Source organism: Stegodyphus dumicola, chromosome X1 (assembly GCF_044657685.1).
Source record: "Stegodyphus dumicola isolate Sdum_Otavi_A_Nest chromosome X1, ASM4465768v1".
NCBI lineage: Eukaryota > Metazoa > Arthropoda > Arachnida > Araneae > Eresidae > Stegodyphus > Stegodyphus dumicola.
Genome location: NC_140780.1, coordinates 105,176,444 through 105,197,290, shown reverse-complemented (window position 1 = coordinate 105,197,290; position 20,847 = coordinate 105,176,444). Strand labels below are relative to the sequence as shown.

The 20,847-nt window shown below is 33.7% G+C and overlaps 1 protein-coding gene across 11 annotated transcripts in view; it reads right to left on the bottom strand.

Annotated features, from left to right (window-relative positions):
- Nucleotides 1-20,847, bottom strand: part of LOC118181841 (ectonucleoside triphosphate diphosphohydrolase 1-like) — a 228,111-nt gene that overhangs the window by 28,509 nt on the left and 178,755 nt on the right. For all 11 annotated transcript variants that reach the window (XM_035351046.2, XM_035351043.2, XM_035351050.2 and 8 more), the window contains 4 exons: nt 18,449-18,614; nt 12,784-12,990; nt 11,345-11,467; nt 4,118-4,267 (listed from right to left, as the gene is read on the bottom strand). In XM_035351046.2, coding sequence (XP_035206937.2) covers nt 4,118-4,267; nt 11,345-11,467; nt 12,784-12,990; nt 18,449-18,614 — 646 coding nt within the window. The remainder of the gene's footprint in view (nt 1-4,117; nt 4,268-11,344; nt 11,468-12,783; nt 12,991-18,448; nt 18,615-20,847) is intronic.

The following is a 20,847-nucleotide window of genomic DNA, read 5'->3' as shown; positions in this document are numbered from 1 at the left end:
ACGTAATAAATAAATATGGTAGTTCATATTCTTTACATTTATTTCACTATATGTAACTGTTTTTTTGTATTTAATTTTTATAATGCTTTGCAATCCTGGGTACCCATAATTCTTGTGCATGAGTTTTTTTTACCTTGTTTCTGTGTAAAGTTTGTATGTAGTGTAAATGTTTGTTTCTTTAGTTATGTTATTTGTATGTTTTAAAACGTTTTGTTTGTATCGAATTTGGCTTCTGACCAAGGGTTGTACTGTCCGGAGCGTGCAGTGTTACGAGATGTACAGGCGCGATGAGATAGCTTCCCCACAAAGCAGTTTTAGGGTTGCCATAAAAATGGCAAAGGAAGGCAGGATTGCCACATTTGGCGATATACCATGGACGGAGGGAGAACCTTCTGGAACCAATTCTTACCGGTTTAGCCCAGAATGTTCTCGAACACAAGCCGAAAGCTATATAAACCCTGCTGGTCCGCAGTTAATATCGAGTGTGTGCTTCATCGAGAGAGCGAGTCAGAGTGCCTCGTCTGGAGTGCGAGTTAGTATCAAGTTGGTGTCTCGTCTAGCAAGTCAATCCCTGCGGAGTCGATCGAGTTAACAACCGGGCAGCGAGTGCCGAGTGGGTCGTCGAGTTCACTGAAGGAGTCTGTTAGTGTATCGTGGTTAGTGCATCGTCGAGAGAGCGTGTTGAGCTCCGGGAACGACTGAACCAAAGAGTTGGGAGCTGTGCTTTGAGTGTCCTCAAGTGCATCGCGAGTTGTAGCGTGGAGAGTCTCGAGACTACGTGGAGTTCCGAGAACGACCAAGCAGAGTCGCGAGCTGTACTCTAGTGCTTTGCCGTGAAGCCGTCTCCACTGTGATAGCCTGATAACCTGGAGGCTGTGTCGCTGATCGTGTCAGCGTGTTTATAGTAGTTCATCGACGACTGCAAAAACGTGTTTTGGAGCTGTCCTGACAATACTGGCCAATAAAGTGTGTTTCGATACTTCATCAAGTGTCGTCATTATTCACTCCAAATCTATGAACACCGTACGAACGTGAAGGAAGAAAATAACGTAACAACTGGTGTCAGGAGAAAGAAAAAGTAACAATATATATATATATATATATATATATATACAAACATACATATATATATATATATAAATGAATAAAATAAAAAGGAGTTCAAAAATTAATCCAATTGCGTAATCCAATTTCGCTGCGTCATCGTCAGCAGGGGTTTGATGCAACGTAAAAGATAAATAAATAAAATAACCTGTTTATGAACAGACAAAGCTACAAATTAAAGTTTAAAATATAAAACTTAAAAGTATCGAAGTAACATAACATTGATTTTAACGTGCTTCGCCTACCGAATGTTACTACATGGACTGGACCCAGCTGGAGACCTCCATGTTAGGCAGGGGGCAGGATCTCAGTCAAAAATTTCCCCTAGAGGATGGTGGTTCTCATTGCTACCACCCCGAGGCCCTAATCCGAGGTGGCAGACTTTTTAAAGGTTACCTCATTAACCATGGTTACGCCTGGGCGCGCGGGGTGACCACTCCCAGGTCTCAGGTTTGGCCAATGTCCAGAAAAATATTGAACTGGGTATATGACTGGCCATCTAACTTGCTACCTGCCAGAACTACGCGGGCTGCTGATCATCAAAGGGCATTACCTAGCAAACTCGGTGGCGTCCCACACCGAGCTACAGAACCAGTGGTTCCTAGACTGACGCCGACCCACCTCAGTGGAGCCGCTGAGGAAGGTGAAACCGCCAAATTCAATGATTATGTGGCCCCGTGGCCGAGACTGTCTAAGTACAGATCCTAGCCAGTACTTCACAGAGTTCTCTGCGTTAATCCTGGGGATGAAGGCCGAAGTAAGCAGTGCCGACAAATTCAAAAATTTGCGGAATAATAGAGAAACTAAAAAAATATTTTCAGTCGATAGAGTCTAAAAAACAATGTGCAAAAATAATAAACCACTACTTAAAAAACAGAATGATATGCAGTTTCTTTATTTAATCCAAAGGTGGAAATAACAAAAACTACATGCAGATTTAAAAATAATACAGGCTAGGTTTAAAAATAATAGTGTAAATTAAAAAAAAAAAAAAAAAAAAAAAAAAAACCCTTAAAAATCTAGCAAAATTTTTTTTACTATGAGTGGACTGAATCCAAAAACATGTAAAACAAAAGTAACCCAACACATACAAAAATAAGAGAAATAAATGAAAATTTGATCTAAAAATAAAAATAGATGAGTAGCACAACAGCAACAAACTCTGTAAATGAAAAATTATGCATACGCCTGTATAGTAGCAAAGCCTAAAATGTCTTATGTAATGAATTTAGATAAATTCGAAATTTAAACTGATTAAACTCTATAAAAGTAATTAGAAAATCTTCTGTTGTAACAAAAAAAAAAAGTGTAGAAGTAAAAAAGAATAATTCGAAAAAAGAATAAACGTTGAATTACGTAGATAGTGAATCCTAAAAAGACTGCCAATTTGAGTTCAAGTCAAGCATTAATTCGCGTCAGTTCGAGGACCAGAAAAAAGCTACAGTATTTAGCTCAACGAATGGAATACGTTGTAGTGTGAACTACACATTCTGAATGGATCAAACTCAATAAAAATAATTATAAAAAGCAACAAGAATAAACTACTGTTGTAACAGAAATTATGTAGTATTCATATCAATTGCAGTTTCCATTAGTATCTTCAGTTGTGGTTTTAAATAAGACTTAATCTCTTAGGCATGATGCGCTACTATAATGGCTCACTCTAGTGGGTCACCGTTTAAATTAAATGATTATTTTCACATGTTGTATTTCATACTTCTTTTGTCTTTACAACGTGCTCTAACACTGTCAAAAGAATATGGACAGAATATCCAGTTTTTGATTTTGATACGCCAGTGTTAGGTATGAATTATTGTTTTTCATACATAGTACTGCTATATCATTAACACGTAATTTGCGTCGAAGTCTGCCGTACAACGAAACAGCCTCAACAAAATTTAAAAATTGCCTGGGCGAAACTTTAGACAATGTGACGTATGAAGTAAAAAAAAAAGTAATAGAACTACACAATCCAACTTAATTTACGCTATATGTAAAAAAAGTAATGCATGTAATTTGTGCAGCAAAACATTTTTGTAATAAGTGAGAAAAAATAATATTTTTTGTTGGTAAAAATTACTTTTTATATAATAATTAGAGTTAATTAAAACCGTTCCAAAAACAAATAACTACGCATTTTCTTTCCCACTTTTAGCATGTATACAAGAAAATTCTTCAGCACTCAAACGGTTAACAAGAAAAGTTTAAAATATCGGTAACTTGGAGCACTATTGAGGTACAATGTGTAAGTTATTATAGAGAAACCAGAATTACGGAAAAGGCAATCTTGCCTCAATAAGAGATATTTCTGTCTTATATCACAAATTGCTAATTATTCTGATTGACAGCATCATCAAAATACATTAGCTCAAATATAGTCTCGATCAATACGGCCATATCACGTATCATAAGAATACTTTCAGGAATACAGACTAAGATATGGGGAAAAAGTTAAAATAACCCGTGTAAGAACAATGAGAAATAAAAATTATATTCAAATTTACTTTATTTCTTCGATTACAAGATCTATTGGTTCTAAGGCGCATATTTTAAACTGAAAATGAACCCAGATTCTTAAAAGAAGTGCTAAAATACAGCTAGGAAAATATTATTTTCAAAATAGGTTGAGGAAATAAACGACCACAAACATAGTGGTTAAAGAATATGTGGCAAAGTTTATGCAAATAGCAGATAGAAAAAGAACTCCAAATCCCACAGGAGATACGAAAGCAACAGAGCAAATTTCCAATTTTTACAGTCAATCGATTTTATCACAGTTGAAAATTCTGCTGCTTACTTTTAAAATTCACTTCAGGGTTATGTTTGAATGCCAAATCAGTTTGCATCTATTTACTATATTTGTTTTAAATGTAAAACCAAGAAGCAGAACTAAATTATAAAAATGATTTACGTATAAAATATTGATTAATTTTATTATTCGTAATTCGAATTTTCACAGTAATAATTTACATAATCATATCATCTCTCAACGTACATATGCAAAAATGCTTACCAAGTACTTTTGATCACCAGGAAGACCACTGAGTTTCTTAAAACATTCCTTGAATTTCATAGTTTTGCACTCATCATCATCCAAAAGCTTCGACACATTACCCTGACAGTAGCTATATTCACTTGTTCCAACAAAAGTATAATTTGTATCCTGAAATTGTAGTTAAAGTTTAAAATATGTAGCTGTACTTCACTTAAATATTTTGTAGGATAATGTACTTATTTTAAATCATTTGTTACGTTACCTGATGTTTTCTTATATATTTCTCGCCGAAGAAAAAGTAGCAAGTTAATTGACATTATTTCAGTGGAAGTGATGCTATTATTTCTTTCTTTTTGATCAATTAAATAAAACTTTTAAATAAGCACTGGTTTTGAAAATACGGGTCTGATAGAAGTGTAGTCAAATACTCGTATTTTGCGCACTGCCCAGGTTTCGTGAAGAAAATCATGAGCACGTAGTAATCAAACACATTCTGCGATGTTCGTTGCCCATCTCGTGTGAGACATTCACGTCCCTGGCAACCACACTCAATTTAAGATTTTACGATATACAACTAATTCAGCTTCATTAACAGCACATTTTTACGAATTATGTTTTCCAATTCATCAGCACAGCGGTATTTCCTCTTATTCGCAACATTTAGATCACACTACGAAAAGAAAGAGGGCGGAAATAGGTCCAAAGATCCAGTCATAGTAAATGATAACATGTCTATGTAAATAGACAACATTTCTGTTTACATCACATGTTGCTAATTATTCTGAATGACAGCATCATTAAAATAGACTAGCTCAATTAGAATCGCGACTAATATCGCCATACCTCGCGTCATAAGAATACTTTCAGGAACACAAACTAAAGTATGGATCAAAAAGCTAAAATAACCTTTATAAGAATCATGAGAATATTACATGCAATTGTTAACACCTATTTCTTTGATTACATGACCTATTGATTCTATGTGTTTTAATATACTATATTAGCAAAGGGAAAAATACCCATGATTCTTAAAAAAGAAAGATAGTGCTAAAATTCAGCCACCAAAATATTATTTTGAAAATAGGTTGCGAAGTGAAACATCAAAGTATTTAATTATAAATAGTAACAAATAACAATATTCCTGTATGAAAAATAAAACAATAATATTTCTATTTGAATTAGTAATTTAGAAAAAAATATTGCTTCGAAATAATTAGCAGTTTGAGAAAAGCCGCAGTTCTAAGACGTATGCTGTTTATGGCGACTCTTACATAAGCAAAAAGGAGCGCCTTTGAAGCGAAAAATATACTGTTATACTTTTTTAATTATCTCTCTATTCAAAGGCTCACCAGCGGCCGAGCAGTAAAGACGCTGAACACTGGTAGTTCGGTCCGAGGTTCGAATCCCGCGAACGGGCTGGCTGCATGGGCGTTTTCGTGGTTTTCCCCATGTGTAACGTGTATACGAGCCAGTTTCCCTTAGAAAGTCCTCCACGAAGGCATCCCTTCCTTCAGGCAGATAGCCCTCGCGTGCTTTGCCATAATTGAATAATCTCAATCCCTCTCTATTCAAAAGAGAAACATTATTATATCAGCTTGAGATATAGGTTGAAAGACACTGATTATACACCAAGGAGAGACTCAAAAGGTGCTGAATCTGCACTAGCTTATCTGCTTATCATATGGCAGTACGACGTAGCTGACTGTAAGCGTTGAGTGGAGAGTATTCAAAAGGAGATAATTTATTATTTCCATTAATATCAAAATGTACATACATTATTAAGCATTTATTGAATGATGTATACGAAAATTTTCATCTCTTAAATGTCAAAAACTGTTCCATGGTTTATTTAGAAATAGTTTTGCTTTCATCAGTTAGGATGAGTTAGATTAAGTTAATTATTTAAAGCAGAATACGTGTGAGGGCTACCTATTAAATGGGATGCCTGCTTGGAAGAATTTTTGAATGAAATTGGCTTGCATTTACGTAACGTATCGGGAAAACCCCGAAAACTCCATGGGAACAGCAGTTCTGCGAGATCGGGACTGATCCGAACTACCAGTGTTCAACAGGCACTTTAACCCTTTCGCCATCCTCTCCTGTCTACGAAAATCGCGCCCCCCTAGCGGCCGTCTATGTTTCGTAGCGCGTAATGTTGTTCACTCTGTACATCATAACTTTCCATTCATGACTTTCGTAGTGGATGAATATTAAGTAAAATTATAAGGAAATAAAGCATAATGTAAAAAATAATATCTCTGCTTATTTCTAACAGCAAGATAATTTGATAACATCTGATCCAGGCGGTCCACTCCTCCCATTTTGTTGTTGTAATCTTTTACAATTATTGGTTTTTTTATTCTTTTCCGTGTTCCAACATCAATCATCGAGTTATTATGGATTGTACTCATCAAACGTATATCCTTCTTGTCTTTCCAATTCACAACCTCATTTTTTCTCTTTTTCTGCTGAGTATACGTTGAAGCCATCTCTCACCGTCTTGTATCTTATGTAAAATGGCGCAAATATTCATAAAACCCGGGGCAAATTCAATTAGAAATAGAATGCCTGATTAGTGCTGTCCTCTAGGAAGTATTAAAACAAACAAAAATAAAAACTAAAACAAGTAAACATTTAGAAAGCGTTTTAAAGTTTTAAAATGTAGAAGAACGCTTGTAGCGCATTACGGCCGCCCTGCGGAAGTTGAAAGCGCTAGACGCCTTACGAACGACGAAGAGGTTAATCCTCTCCGGCACGCTACTCATTAAAGTTGGAATTTTACCAAAAAAATTTGTAGGCAGTCTATTTAGGCCTAGGAGTATGTATGCAGGTATAATTTTACAAATGCACTCAAGTATAATTTTACAAAGATTGCACAAACCGTTTCCTTTGAGGGTGTGTCCGAAGCGAACAAACTAAGCCACACGAGCTGCGATAGGTGAGCATTGCTGTGAAGCACGTATTACAGTAAAATACTTTGTCTATGATTTAAAAACAGTAGAATCTGATCTCTGTAGCAGATTTAACATAACCCAGGGTGCCCCACGGGGAGAGCTGCTACTCTACATCCCCCCCAAAAAACGGGGGAAAAGAAAGCTCTCATTTCTTCCGCTATGCTGAGGCCTCTCCGAGCCATTTACACAATTTTAAAATTTATAGGAAAACTAATTAAAATACTATAATATTTGCGATATATATACAAATAAAATGCAATATATATACAAATAAAATGCAATATATATACAAATAAAAATCTACAGAAATCAAAACTAAGCAAACTACGCACGATGAAAGCAAAAGAAAAATAGGGTCTGCTCTCGCTGAAAATCAAATAGCTAAGTGAAAACAAAGTACCGGGGTCTACAAAACCCAAAACTGAAAAGAATAAAAACAAATATAAATAAATCTGTGCTCTCAGCCTCCCCGTGTTTGAAGCACGAGTCCAGATTCTGTGACTCACTCCCACGTGACAGGCGCTACCAGTACAGTGTGTTCAGTCCGAACATACCATACACTGAAGGCTTCACTATACGCAATATTTTAAAGATAAAAATTAAAAGTAATACATAACAGGCAGATTAGCACACGAACAACAAAATTATATAAAGTTTTTTTCATTGATATTCTTTATATTTAAAAAAAATCTGAAACATTTCTTTGAAAAATCAGTGTTTTTAAACAGAATATATCTCAATGTTAATTATTTGCTTGTGTCGTGCTGCCATCTATTACTCACAAAAGAGATAAAAAGTAACCATTAGTATAGTTTTCGTGATATTTATTAATTATTTTCAGTGTCTAAAGAGGGAATATTTTTGGTGTGTTCACACCGAACACACTGCGCCGGAAAGGGTTCAGGGGTGCAATCAGCATTTCTCATCATTTTGGATAAATGAGGATATATTATATTTTTATTGACCTTAATGGAAAGCGCTTTCAAAATTTGTCAGCTGAGAAGGGAGAATGCTGGATTTGATGTTAAACTGATATGCAATAAAACGAAGATATAATAATTATAACTTCCAGATATATTCATTTCCTCTTTTTCACATACCTTGAAACAATTAAAAATCGTCAGTCAAAATTTACTCTGAGCCCACCACTGATAAAATCGCTTGTTGTACGATACAAGTAAAAACTCCAGAACAAATGCATGGGAATTTCAGAAATTTCCTTAAGTAAATACGAGCCAGTTGTTCTTGGAAAGTCTTCCCCGAAGGCATTTCAATATCAAAAAACAACTCTTACCTGCTTTGCTGTAATTTATCAAAACAAGCAATTTTTTTTTTTTTTTTTTTTTTTTTTTCAGCCTGGTACCAAAGCCAAGACTTTAAGGAAATTTAAAGCTTTCCTATTTTACCTAATCTAAAATATGCCTTTGATGAGAAAGAAAGCACAATTCACAGGAATAAGTAAAATTTGTCTCAGTCTAAATTTTTATATAATTGTACTTTAAAAAAAATGATGCTGCGTGAAGTAAAATTTGAGTAGCCACCGTCCAATTAAATCCTGCTTCTCATTTATGGATTGATAAGCATCCTATTTTAAATATTTGAATTTCTTATGACGCGAGATTATTTAATTGCCATTCTTAAACATTATATATTACTTATGTTCTCATTTATTTAAATCAATAAGAAAATGCAAAGAATTGCTGCAGTAAGTTTGCTCGCATTGTCTTAAAGGTCTTTAGTAAACAAAAATTGATTTAAAATTTAATAAGATATGCATGACTACATTTTATTAATTGCTTACATATTTTAGGACTAATTAGTTTAAACAGTCCGAGATGTAGATTTTAGTTTTATTAATACCCAAGAAGTCATACCTATGGTATACACAACTATATGCAACTATATGCAAAAATTAATAAGAGTTGCACCTTGCGGTATAAATTTCTTAATTTGCCATATAAAGTTCTCGGTCTTTTCGCCGAAAATTTGCCTTTCAGTTACCTTTTTTCTCTTTTCTTAGTGAACTCTGTTTATATTAACTGTGAGGGCCAGTCATTTATCAGTACATTAACACTTTCATTCTTCTATGTTTGTATATTATTTATTACTTTTAAATACTTCTTATTTTAATATAAACCATTTGTTAAACCATGATTACACGAAAACATTTGTTTCCACTCCTCTATACAGCTAATAGTGATCTAAAAAGTATTTAGTTAGATACTAATTTGTCTCCGAAAAGTGCCATCAGCATAAGAAAAACGTTGGTATTATTATTGTTACTGAGAAATAAAATCGTAATTCATTCAGAATGACCTCATTGCCCACATAGAGAAAGTGCTAAATGAAATAACTAATGACACTTTCATAAAGTTCCTGCTTCCTCTAACCCCGTCATTAAGCCATCTGCTGTATTATTGAGTGGCGGTATAAATATACAAGATCCATGTTCCATGATATGAACTGGTGCACAAGTTTATTCAGCTGTGCACTAAGCTTTGGTTTCTGTGCTCAGTGGGATTATTATTATAAAAGTTACACTTTAGCCTAATGCATTTCTATTAAGCGAATTAATGACTGTGGAGCTTAAAGATTGATAGTGGTTAACAGTCATAAATACTAAGTAAAACAATTCGAAAAAATCCTTAGCGTTATATATTTAAATCAGTGAGCGTTTTGCTCATTTATTTAGCTGATTTTGTTTGATAATTTTCAATATTTCCAAGTAGAATACTAAAACTTCTTTTAGAAACATATAGAAATTTGTTTAAAACCCATCATATTCGCTTCTGATAATTTATTTACATTATATGTTGCTCTATATTTGATACCTCACAATCTTAGGTCAGTGTGGTCTTCATGTCTATGACAGACATCTCTAATACAGTCCGTAAACAGTACCGGACGATAACAAAAAACGTAACTGGAAGATATTAAGAATAACTTAAAAAAGATGAGCCTTTAAACAAGTTTTCATTTCTGTCAGAAATATGCAATCAATGTTACATATATTAAAGATCCAAATCTATGTTTAAATTTACAGTAGATACAGTATCTTCGCGAAGGAAAGAATTAAGTATAAAGAAGTTTTCTAAAATTAAAATGTTCAAATTGCTGTAATTATTTAAGACGGATTAAAAGCTTGAAGAACTTGTAACATTTTACTTCGCCAGAAATTAAGCATTTATGGCAAAATGAATTGTTAATCGAATCTTAAAAATATAGTACAGTAAGACCCCGCTTAACGCGGGGGATACGTTCCATCGAAGTAGAGCGTAATGCGAAACAGCGCTAAGTGAGGCTATCTTAACATGCAAATAATGGGGTTAGGGGAAGACGGATAAAAAATGGTTAGGCATTAAATTTAATAATGTTTTTTTTAATAAAAATAAAATCAAACATTTATTTCTTACAAAAATAAAAACAATATAAACACATATACTTTTAAAAACAAATAAAATTCTCAATCAGATCATTCAGCCTATTCTGGGTTTCCAATTTTCTGCCTTTTTGTCAAGAAGGCATTATGATAGATTGGCTTAATGGCATATTGCGTTCAATTTCGTCGTCAATCCATATAGACGGTCGTTTTTCCATTTCCTCTATAATGTTATTTCTAGAACGGGTAATTCTAGTTGCAGAGCTTGACGTAGTTGCAGTTGCCGATGACAGTATTTTTTCTTTATTCTTAAGAATTGTCCTTATTGTTGAAGTTGCCAAAATCAATGCAGCGCTAATTTGAGATTGACGTTCACCAGAATCTAATCTTCTAATCACTTGCATTTGAGTTTCCAGTGAAATGCTTTTTCTGGTTGCTTTCTTTTCTTGTTTTTTATTATCACCCATGATAAAAACTAAAGATCATAATATTTGTCACTGTATTAATCCTTATAGTATTATGCAAATTTAAACTTACAATAATGTCAACAAATGTTTCAAATGATAAAAATGCGTCCACAAAGCAAGAAACACAACTACACTGTTTCGGATATGTTATTTGGAAACCTAGCGCTGCGCACAATTTCGGAGAATCCCCGGGTTGAAATAAAAGAGCGCTAAACCGAAACAGCGCTAAACGAAACGGCGTTAAGCTGGGTCTTACTGTACAAATGATTTCATATAAAAGTTGAAGGCTAAATGCCTCTGTTATTTACAATAGAAGGTTAAATATTTCTGCTTATTGTAATAAACAGACAAATGGATCACTGAATATTCCCTCAATTTCTATTGTATACATTTTCATATTACTTTGCAATTATAAACCAGTATGTGGGAAGTTTTGTTTACCAACCTCTTTTAAGCCTTCTATCTTCATGGCAGAATGCGTACATGGTTCTGTAAAAAATGATCCCTGAACAGTTTGATTATATCCTTTTGGTGAGCAAGGATCATAAAGAATAGCTTTACTTTGAACCTGCAAAGAAAGAAAATTGATAATTCTATGGCACATTTACTCCTGTTTTTCGTCCGTGTTAACTGAAGTATTGTTCTCGTCCCTAATTATGAGAAAAGTGCCTGGCTGACGTTTACAAGAGCATAGTGAGGTAAAATAATGAGGAGTAGTTTTAAAGTACTATAAGAGTACTCTCCGCAAACAGTTACAGAAAACATGATTGGAAGCTATACTTCTGCATAAAGCCAGAGAAAAGAGCGCGTACAATTATCTACGATAAAAGATTTCAATACCTGTTAGACAACCAAGAACAAAAGCGTGCACAAATTTTGTGAGCAAATGTACAAACATTATAGGTCAGCCAAAGAAAAATGCTCTTACATCCTCAAAATAATGTTCCCGCTATTATAATACAAACAAAATAATCTATTTATTCTAAAGAAGGAAAATAAATTATCTATTCCTTAAAATTTTTACAAAATAATGATAATAATAATAAGAAGAAGAAGTAACTGCGCTACGTATCTCTTATTCGACGCGAGAGCAATGGAGTTATCGAGTTAACATTTCTTGTATCAATTAACTAATTTTAAAGTTTCAGACTAAAATCTTTAAAAAAATGATTTTGAAGTTTTAGAAATTTTGTACTAATTAAAGTGCACAATTGTCTTTGACTTTTACTCATACAGAAAAGAAAATCGAACTAGATTTATACAGACTGTGTCCAAACGTTTTTGAGCGGCCTTTATTTTAGCAAACGTTCGTCACAAACATACACTTCTGCTTACAAAAGTGTTTAAAAAGACGCAAATATTCATGTTTAAGCCCTTTTTAAATTAAACAAAATCAGTTTTATTAAAACTATGAATAACTTTTTATAGGGTTTCTTCGGTCCCTGTCTAGCTGGTAGGAGTTTACACTCACTCTAAAACATAAAACACAAAATGTCTGATGCCCATACAAAAATTAATCGAGATATTTATTTTCAAAATGTATGATTTTTTTCATTTTTTAGCTTGCCTTTAGCAGCTGGTTAATAAATAAATAAAATTAATTCAAGGTTGATTTCCCCTCCTTTAGTGTCATTCAGTGATATTCCTATATGATTTACCCAAAGTTTAAAATATTCTTTAAACTTATTCGCGAATATGCTGATCAGAGAGTTGCAACTCAGTATTACGTAGGGTCAGGTTTCTAACTAAATGCTCAACGGAATTCAATTCTTTTTGCTGAAGAATTCGTGAAAAACGGGTATTAGCAGAATTTTAATCATTTCAAACATATACAATCAATGCTTGCAGTATAGAAATGTGTTACCTGTAAGATTTTAATCTTACCTTCAACAGTAGGAATTTATGCCGTCTCGCTGCTTCATCTCTACCAAAACACAAATTACTCTGAGAAAACACATTGTGCGTCTGCCCGTACAGTTGCAGGCTTTTCACTTTCGTCTTATTTTGTTCTGGCAAAGCATACGCTATCTGCATCGAAGCTCCTCCCATGTCTAGAGCTCCATACGTAGTAGGAATCCAGGGGTCGAATTTCTGTAAATAGCTATATTTACCAAATTTACTTCAAAGTTTACAGAGGAATCCAGAAAAGTGGTAGATATTGCCACTGTAAGGGCAATAAAGAAAAGTAATATCTATCATTGCTTATTTCTTTCTAGTTAAATAGTAAATTAAGAAAAAGTAAATGATTTAAATAGGGTCAAAATATTTTCAGGGAGACAAGTATAAGTAATATCACAAAAAATTCACGCATTATTTAGCGTATTAATTTCTCTGTTGGCCACCACTAAGATCTTTTAAATACGAAGAAGTTGCAGAATTAGAAAGAACTCATTGTGAAAAATCACCATTACTGCAGTTTTCTTCGAATCCTGCTCCCAGGATCCTCACTTCTAAGATTTATTATCGAATGCATACTAAAACGTAAAGACACATAGCAACACTCTAGAATTACGCTGAAGAACATGTAATGTCGACGTTCTTACCTGGAGACTGATATATTCCGTTAAAAATTATCCTAATTGACTTTTGTTATTGTGTCTAGTTCTATGTGTGTTAAGCTTACTAACATTCTTTGAGACAGTGAGTTTAGTTAAGAAAATGCTAATTCAAAATGATCAATTACATTCACATGCTTTATAAATATTATTAAAAATAATATTAAGTATGGAATAAAAATATTAAATTTAAAATATGAAATTATATCGGAGAAAAAACATAGTTATGTGACAGCATTGGAAACTAGGCAAGAATCTTACAGAAAACTATTTAAATATGTGAATTTGCTATTAGTTAAAGTTTGTGTTGTTGTGAATTATCTCACTTGTCTAACAGTAACATGAGATCAAAATCATGAATTTTACTATGGACAAGAACGGGAAGATTTCGTCATGTTGCTGGGCAAATTATAGGTGAATGTACGAGTTTTCCAGCCAGCTCCATTTAAGTTTCAAAGGAGAAACCCTCTTTCCCTTACATCAACCTCTCGACAGAATTCTTGGCTCTACAGTATTTTAAGTGCCCTATGCCGGAAAGACACTAAACACTTGCCAGCATTCATGACTTTTCTGGAGTTTGAACCCGGGAATAAGGTTTGTCTACCAACATGCCAGCAGAGTGGTATTAAAACATTATAGTTACTAATTAATATCTAAACGATTTATTCAGTTATTTTAATTTATATCTTAGAGCAACAATTTCTTTGAAATTACATAATTTTACAGAATACCATATTTCATATTTAATTTACATTTAATTAATGTATATTTAACTGACCATTAGATATATGTGATTTCAAATAACAATAACTATCAATTAAATATAAAAATAATAACTATTTTATTAGGTGTTTTTTAAATTTTTTGTTAAAAAGACATTACAAAAGTTCGTTAAATTATGGTTTGAAATTGGTAAATGAGGATTTTAAGTGGTTAATTTGAAACTCAAACGAGGGAGTCTATTTTTTGAAATTTTAAAATAAGAAGGTAGATATAAAAGCTGACAATGTATTAAAAATAAATATGTAGGAATCGGAAACTTGGTTATTTTTTAATAGTACTGTAGAGTCATTAGGTTATTTAGATGCAATGAAAAATGGGCAATGCCCTCCCCGGGACTCGAACCTCGGACCTTTTGAATACGCCCTGAGCGTGCTGACCATTACATGAGGAAGACCGGAAGAAAGTTTATTGATAAGAACAGATCAGTTGATTGATAAGAACAGATCAGTTGATTGATAAGAACAGATCAGTTGATTGATAAGAACAGATCAGTTGATTGATAAGAACAGATCAGTTGATTGATAAGAACAGATCAGTTGATTGATAAGAACAGATCAGTTGATTGATAAGAAGACAGGAGAAAGTTGATTCACAAGGAAGATGGTAAATTTAGTAATATGAAGACTTTATCAGTTTCATACTATTTGCACTAGGAAAATGAGGAAACCGAATAGATCACAAAAAGGATTCAACGATTTCAGTTCCTCCATACTAATATGTATTTGGTAAGACAGTCATAATATACGTTTACATTTTGTTATTTATTCCATCAGTGTTGCAGTATTAAATTTTAATATTTTTTTTTAAATTTCCAATGGCTAGGCAAAAATTTACCAAGAACTAAAATATTACAAACAGAGGCTACAAACAATAGAACTTCGCCGGCCAGATGGTATAGTGGTTAGTGGAGCCGACTGCGATATCAAGAGGCCCGAGTTCGAATGTTCTGGTTGTAACTGTCTTTTCCTTCATAGGAGGCAAAGGTGGCCCACCTATTAGGTAAAGTGACCACCACTTCTGGCCTTAGTGACCAAGCTGAAGTCTGCTGAGGGCCCGCCATTGGGAAAAAAAATAATTGAAATGTAGAAGTTTCCCCCTTTTAAGGCATTGCCAAAAGCCGGAAGCTGCCGAAATGCTAATTTAACTTTACTTCAGCTCACAAATACATTTTATGTACCAAAAAACATATTATATATGTGTACATACACTAGTGTGCAAAACTTAAGGAACTTTTCGGATTTTAGCCGTTTCTGCAAACCATCAACTGGGAGATATAGAATTCATACCACAGAGCCACAATCTGCTATTTAAAGAATGTGTAAAGTATAGTAGGGGCGAAAAAGGAAACCCACACAGGACGGAACGAATAGGACAGTCTTTATTCACAGAATGGCGTTTGTACAAGAAAAACCTATCTGACCAAGACAGAGAACAACAAAGTGCTTTAATAAAAGGTTATGACTTTCCCTAACTGCAAATGGTAGCATTGCACCATCTGAACAATAGAACTTGAGCTCAGCTCTTGAGGTAAGAGCTTCCATTCTTCAAGCAGCATCATTTTCATTTGTCTGGGGTAGGTAAGATCGTGCCGCCGGGTGTCTCTCTAAAGTATCTCACATGTGTTCAATAGGATTTAAATCAGGAAAGCACACTGGCTAATCTATTCTGTGGATATCTTCACTTTCTGGGAGCTCCTCAAGGGCAGAAGTCCTGTATGGTTGTGCATTTTCATTTATAAAAACAATGCCGGGTCAACCTTGGAAAAAACTCACTTATAGAACGATAACTTCCTCACAGTGACTGTCTCTGGTACGTGAACCTCTATCAGAAATATGGAGCTCCATCCATTCATTATAATACCTTCCTATACTACCCCGCCAGGACCATCTAAGAGGTCTCTTTCCCTCACATTAGTGAGATGAAAGCATGTCCCTACCTCTGTCCATATGAACTGACGTCGAATATCGTTTGTCAGACTGAAACGAACCTCATTGGCAAAGAGGACGTGACTCCACTGATGAGGTGTCCGCTCTTTGTGTTCTCTATGCCATAGTAGAGCTGCTATCAGTGGTATGCAGCGTTCAGGGCGGCGAGTTAATAAGCCATTTTTATGAAGTCAACTGGGACATCTGTTGCCTGGTTACCATGCGCAACGGCTGAGCAGTGTTGCCCGCTATCTGGTTTCGATCTGTTTTCGCTTGCAGGGCGATATGCTGATTCATCAGCCATTGTTGCTTTTCCTTGGCCGACCACCACAACCTTTTTTTTTACACCTAAACCTGTCATATGGAAGGCTTTCCTAGCCCGTGAAACAACAATTCTCTCAGTTCCAGTTTCTTCGGCAGTTTGCCTATCATTCTACCATATGTAAAGGTGAACTGATGCTTTCTTGTAGCCATACTGCATGCACAATTTTACATTATCTTGCAAAAGAATGACTGGAAATGAGTCTTCCTTTCTGCTTTTCAAGTTGGCTTGCACTGCGCGAGCTGACTCCTCGCGTTTTGCGTACCCTGACATACCCTCTGACGTTAAGGTTCTGAATTTTGCAAATACATCACCTCTTTACTGGGTTGGCTTTTTTACTGCGCTGATCGCAGAAAGCTCTTTTCAACAATTTTATGTTGTATGTTGAAAAATAAATCTGTTGCTCCTAAGTTTTGCACGCTGAAGTGCAAAATTTAATAACGAAAGTTTTGCAGCCTAGTACACACACATATATATATATAGCTTGAGAATGTCTGTAAAAGCTGAGGGAATATACACAACTTGCACCGTGTATGGACACACTGCCATTAACGAATAATGAAATATGCAGAAAATTTTAAACATACAAAATATGAAGTTATATTTTTAAGAGTAAGCTACCCATTGTACGTGCAGATTTTAAGTATGAACTAAAAGGATTGCTAAAAAGCGATCGTTTACAGTTGGGGAACGCCTGTGCAGTGCAGCAAATTTTGAGGAGATAATAATTAATGCAAATAAGCATAGTAAGTAACTGTAAGCTATCTATTTCTGTGTATGCACATACTTAGCTTCAAAATTTTACAAATAGATACTTCTGTACTCTGGTTTGTTAAAAACTTAAAAGTATTGGAGTAAATCACTAATCTATTGGCCAATAACACGAAAGAGAACTGTAAGTAGTGTATTAAAAAACTGAGGTAACTTTTATGCACACTTTACATGCTTGCATTCAACAAAATTGGTTTCCATTATGTTTTTATTTACTTGTATATAAAAAGTATTTTAATTATATTAGTTTACTTAATTAAATTTAACTGGAAGATTCTAAACTGATTTCGTTACAGAAGTGAAAAATAAAGTTTTGTTTTCCTTGCTTATTTCTTAATGCTAAAAATGTATTTTAGTTTACAACCTACACTTGCGAGAACATTAAATTTAACAAAGTATTGTAAGTAAAAATGCATGCATATCTGCGTATATATAATAGTTTCTTATGAATTTAGTTCAATCAGTATATTGATATGCAGTTACGATAGTTTCAAAAGCAAATCTTAAAAATTTGTCTGTATTTTAAAAGCCAAACAATAAAGAATTTTTTTAATTTGATATGAAATGATTAGTTAACATGATAAGTGCCAAGCCTCTTTTGTCTGCCTGTCCATTCAGCTCGTGATATTCGAATTCAACAGTATGCTGGCGGCCGCCAGCATACTGCGTAATCTGCGTAAAATGTGATAGAATACAATTTCCTAAAGTGTATACTGCGAGTCAACAATTGACACGGCGTAAACAAAAAGTTTATTGTTAGTCACAGGTGACTAACAAGGTCCCAACGGAACGTACATAATGTCAGTCACCGGTGACTGAAATGGTGCTAATGAGTTAATTTATACGTCTTCAAAACTAACATACATAAAAATGGTATAAAATTCTATAGATATAAACTGTTAAATTTAGTAAAAATAATGCTGATAAGAGGAACTTGTATTCTTTAACTTGTGATGTCAGAAAAGAGAGCGAGAGCTTTTTTATATGAAGCAGGGCACTAAAAATAATTTTCTTGCATGGTTATTGCATGCTGTAATTGCTGAAATAACTTCTTTAAATCAAGGCCAACATATTTATAATTTGAGGAGAAAAGCTACGGAAGGCTTTAACTGAAATAGCTTTATCTAAGGTTTTTAAAACGTTATCTGGCATGGAAACTACTTTCAATCCAAAGACAATTTCATAATTATTACCTGCTCTCTTTCCAAAGTATTCTGAAGGAAATTTGCTGTAATCCAACCATATATTCCTTCATCTGGGCCGGAAATGATTTCAATTTTTTTCACCGATAATCCTGTCTCGTTCAGATGCAGAGATAATTGTTCCAGAATTTCATCTGCCCGTTTAGGGTTTGTTATGCTACAAAAGATATGAAGTGAGTTAGGTTACGAAACTGGATAAACATCATAAACATTTGCATACTTTTCTGTGCAACTACGTTTTAAAATTATTGTATCATGTCAGTTTTCAAAACATTTCATGAATACTGGTACTTCAACAAGCAGATTACTTTATTAAGGCTAGAGATTACGCCTTTCCGATTTTTTTTTTTTTTTTTTTTTCATTTTTCCAAGATTTTGGAAACTTATGAGATCAGGTTACTACGGGAATTGGGAGACGAATATGAAGAAGTTTTGAACTTCTTTTACGCGCATTGAATTATATTTATATCGTTAAATACTTCAGAAATGAGTGAAGATACAGTAACTAAAGCTGGATCTCAGCTGAATGTTCACTTCAGTACTTACTGCGTATTCACTGACCTATGCTAAATTGTTTTTAATAAGTGTTCTCAAAATTTTTGACACTGAGGTTCTTGATTTAATGTAACGTTTACTTACATCTATCTGAGTTGAATTGACACTTATCTTCAGCTCGTCTGATAAGTTTAAGTTAGAAGCCCTGTTCACACGTTTGCAGAGATAAATATTACAGAAATCAGAAATTTGAAAAATTAATAATTATTAATGTCACGTAAAATGCAGGAAAATTAATTAAAGAATCGAGAAAGTGATAAATTACATGGAATAAATATCCTTCTATGGTGACAAACGTACCAACAGGAAAGCGTAGAATAACCTATTTTAAATGCTTTTGAATCAAAACGGAAATAAAAGTAAATTATCGCAATAAATCAAAATTCACACATTATTAAAAATTAATTGAAAATCCTTTGGCAAGGAGCAGTTTCTTAAAATAGCAATAGTTTCTTAAAACCTTTATTTTATATTGATTTATTATCATTTAATAATTTTAAAATTAATTCTCATAAATTTAATTGTCATGAATTAGTTTTGTTTTTCCTCCAGATATAACTTAGAAATGGGCTCTATTGAAAATTCTTCCTGCTGCTCATTGACAAAAGACAATTTCAACTGCCATTTAATATTAAGTGAATTTTGTTTTATTATTCTGATTTACTTTTATTTCAGTTTTGATTTAAATGGTTTCGAAATAGATCATTTTGTGCTTTGTTATTACTAAATTTGTCACAACAGAGAGATATTAATCCTGTGTAATTTATCTCCTTCTTGATTAGAATATAAGTAGTTGGACTTAAGGGCGATTTAAAATTCGGTTTGTATAGTGGTTTTCAGTTTTGGATGAGTGTTATGAACCAAATTTCACTTCTAGTTTGGCTTAGATTCACAAATATACATATAATTCATAATATTCAAAAATATACGGTAACTCGCTATTCATTTTTCAGTTTTATAACCTCAAGTTGACACATTATGACAATATACTGGATTAGTAAATGGATGTTAAAAGAATTTTGTACATAGGAAAGTTTTCGTTGGGAAATATTATATTTGTTTGTTGCGCCGAAAACATCAAAGCACGCGACCATTTGCTTAATGGAAGAGATGCCTTTGTAGAAGACTTTCTAATGCAAATTGAATACTTACGTTACACATGGGAGAAAAAAAGCAACTTTATGATTTATTCAAAGGAAGCGTTTAGTACAAAATAAAGGTGGTTAATTGGTTGACTAATAAGTTGCAGCAAAACCTGTGATATCTCAAAATGATAGATAGATATCCTTGTAGTTCTGAGCCCAAGTACGACGGCAACGTCGTAACGACGTTGCAAACTCGTCGTGGATGTCGTTGCAAAAAAACGTTGCAATATGTGATCTTTAAGAAGCCCAGATGTCCGCGAAACTCCACTGTTTTCCAACCGTCGCAAAGACGACTTTATTACGTCTTTGCAGATGAGGTTTTTGTCGCATAGTCGTCGTTACTGCGTCTTTCGCAGGTGATACTTTGGTTGTGAAAGCACGTCTTAACGACGCCTAAATGTTCGTAAAATTCCACCTTTTGCAACAGTTGTGAAAATGTCGTTATTACGTCCTTGTGTTACATATTGATTTATGCAGAAAAATAAGCTTAATAATTCATGTATTTTTCTTCTTTTTTAAAATTTTGTATTGCTTGTACTTTTCTAAAGTTTAAATATTTTATCATTCATTGAAAAACAGAAGATAATACAACTTTTTCTCTTTAGAATAATTATGCATAATTAATAATAGCCTTAATTATTTTCAGTACTTTAAACTATATTTTGTAAATAACTTAAATTCAAAGTTACG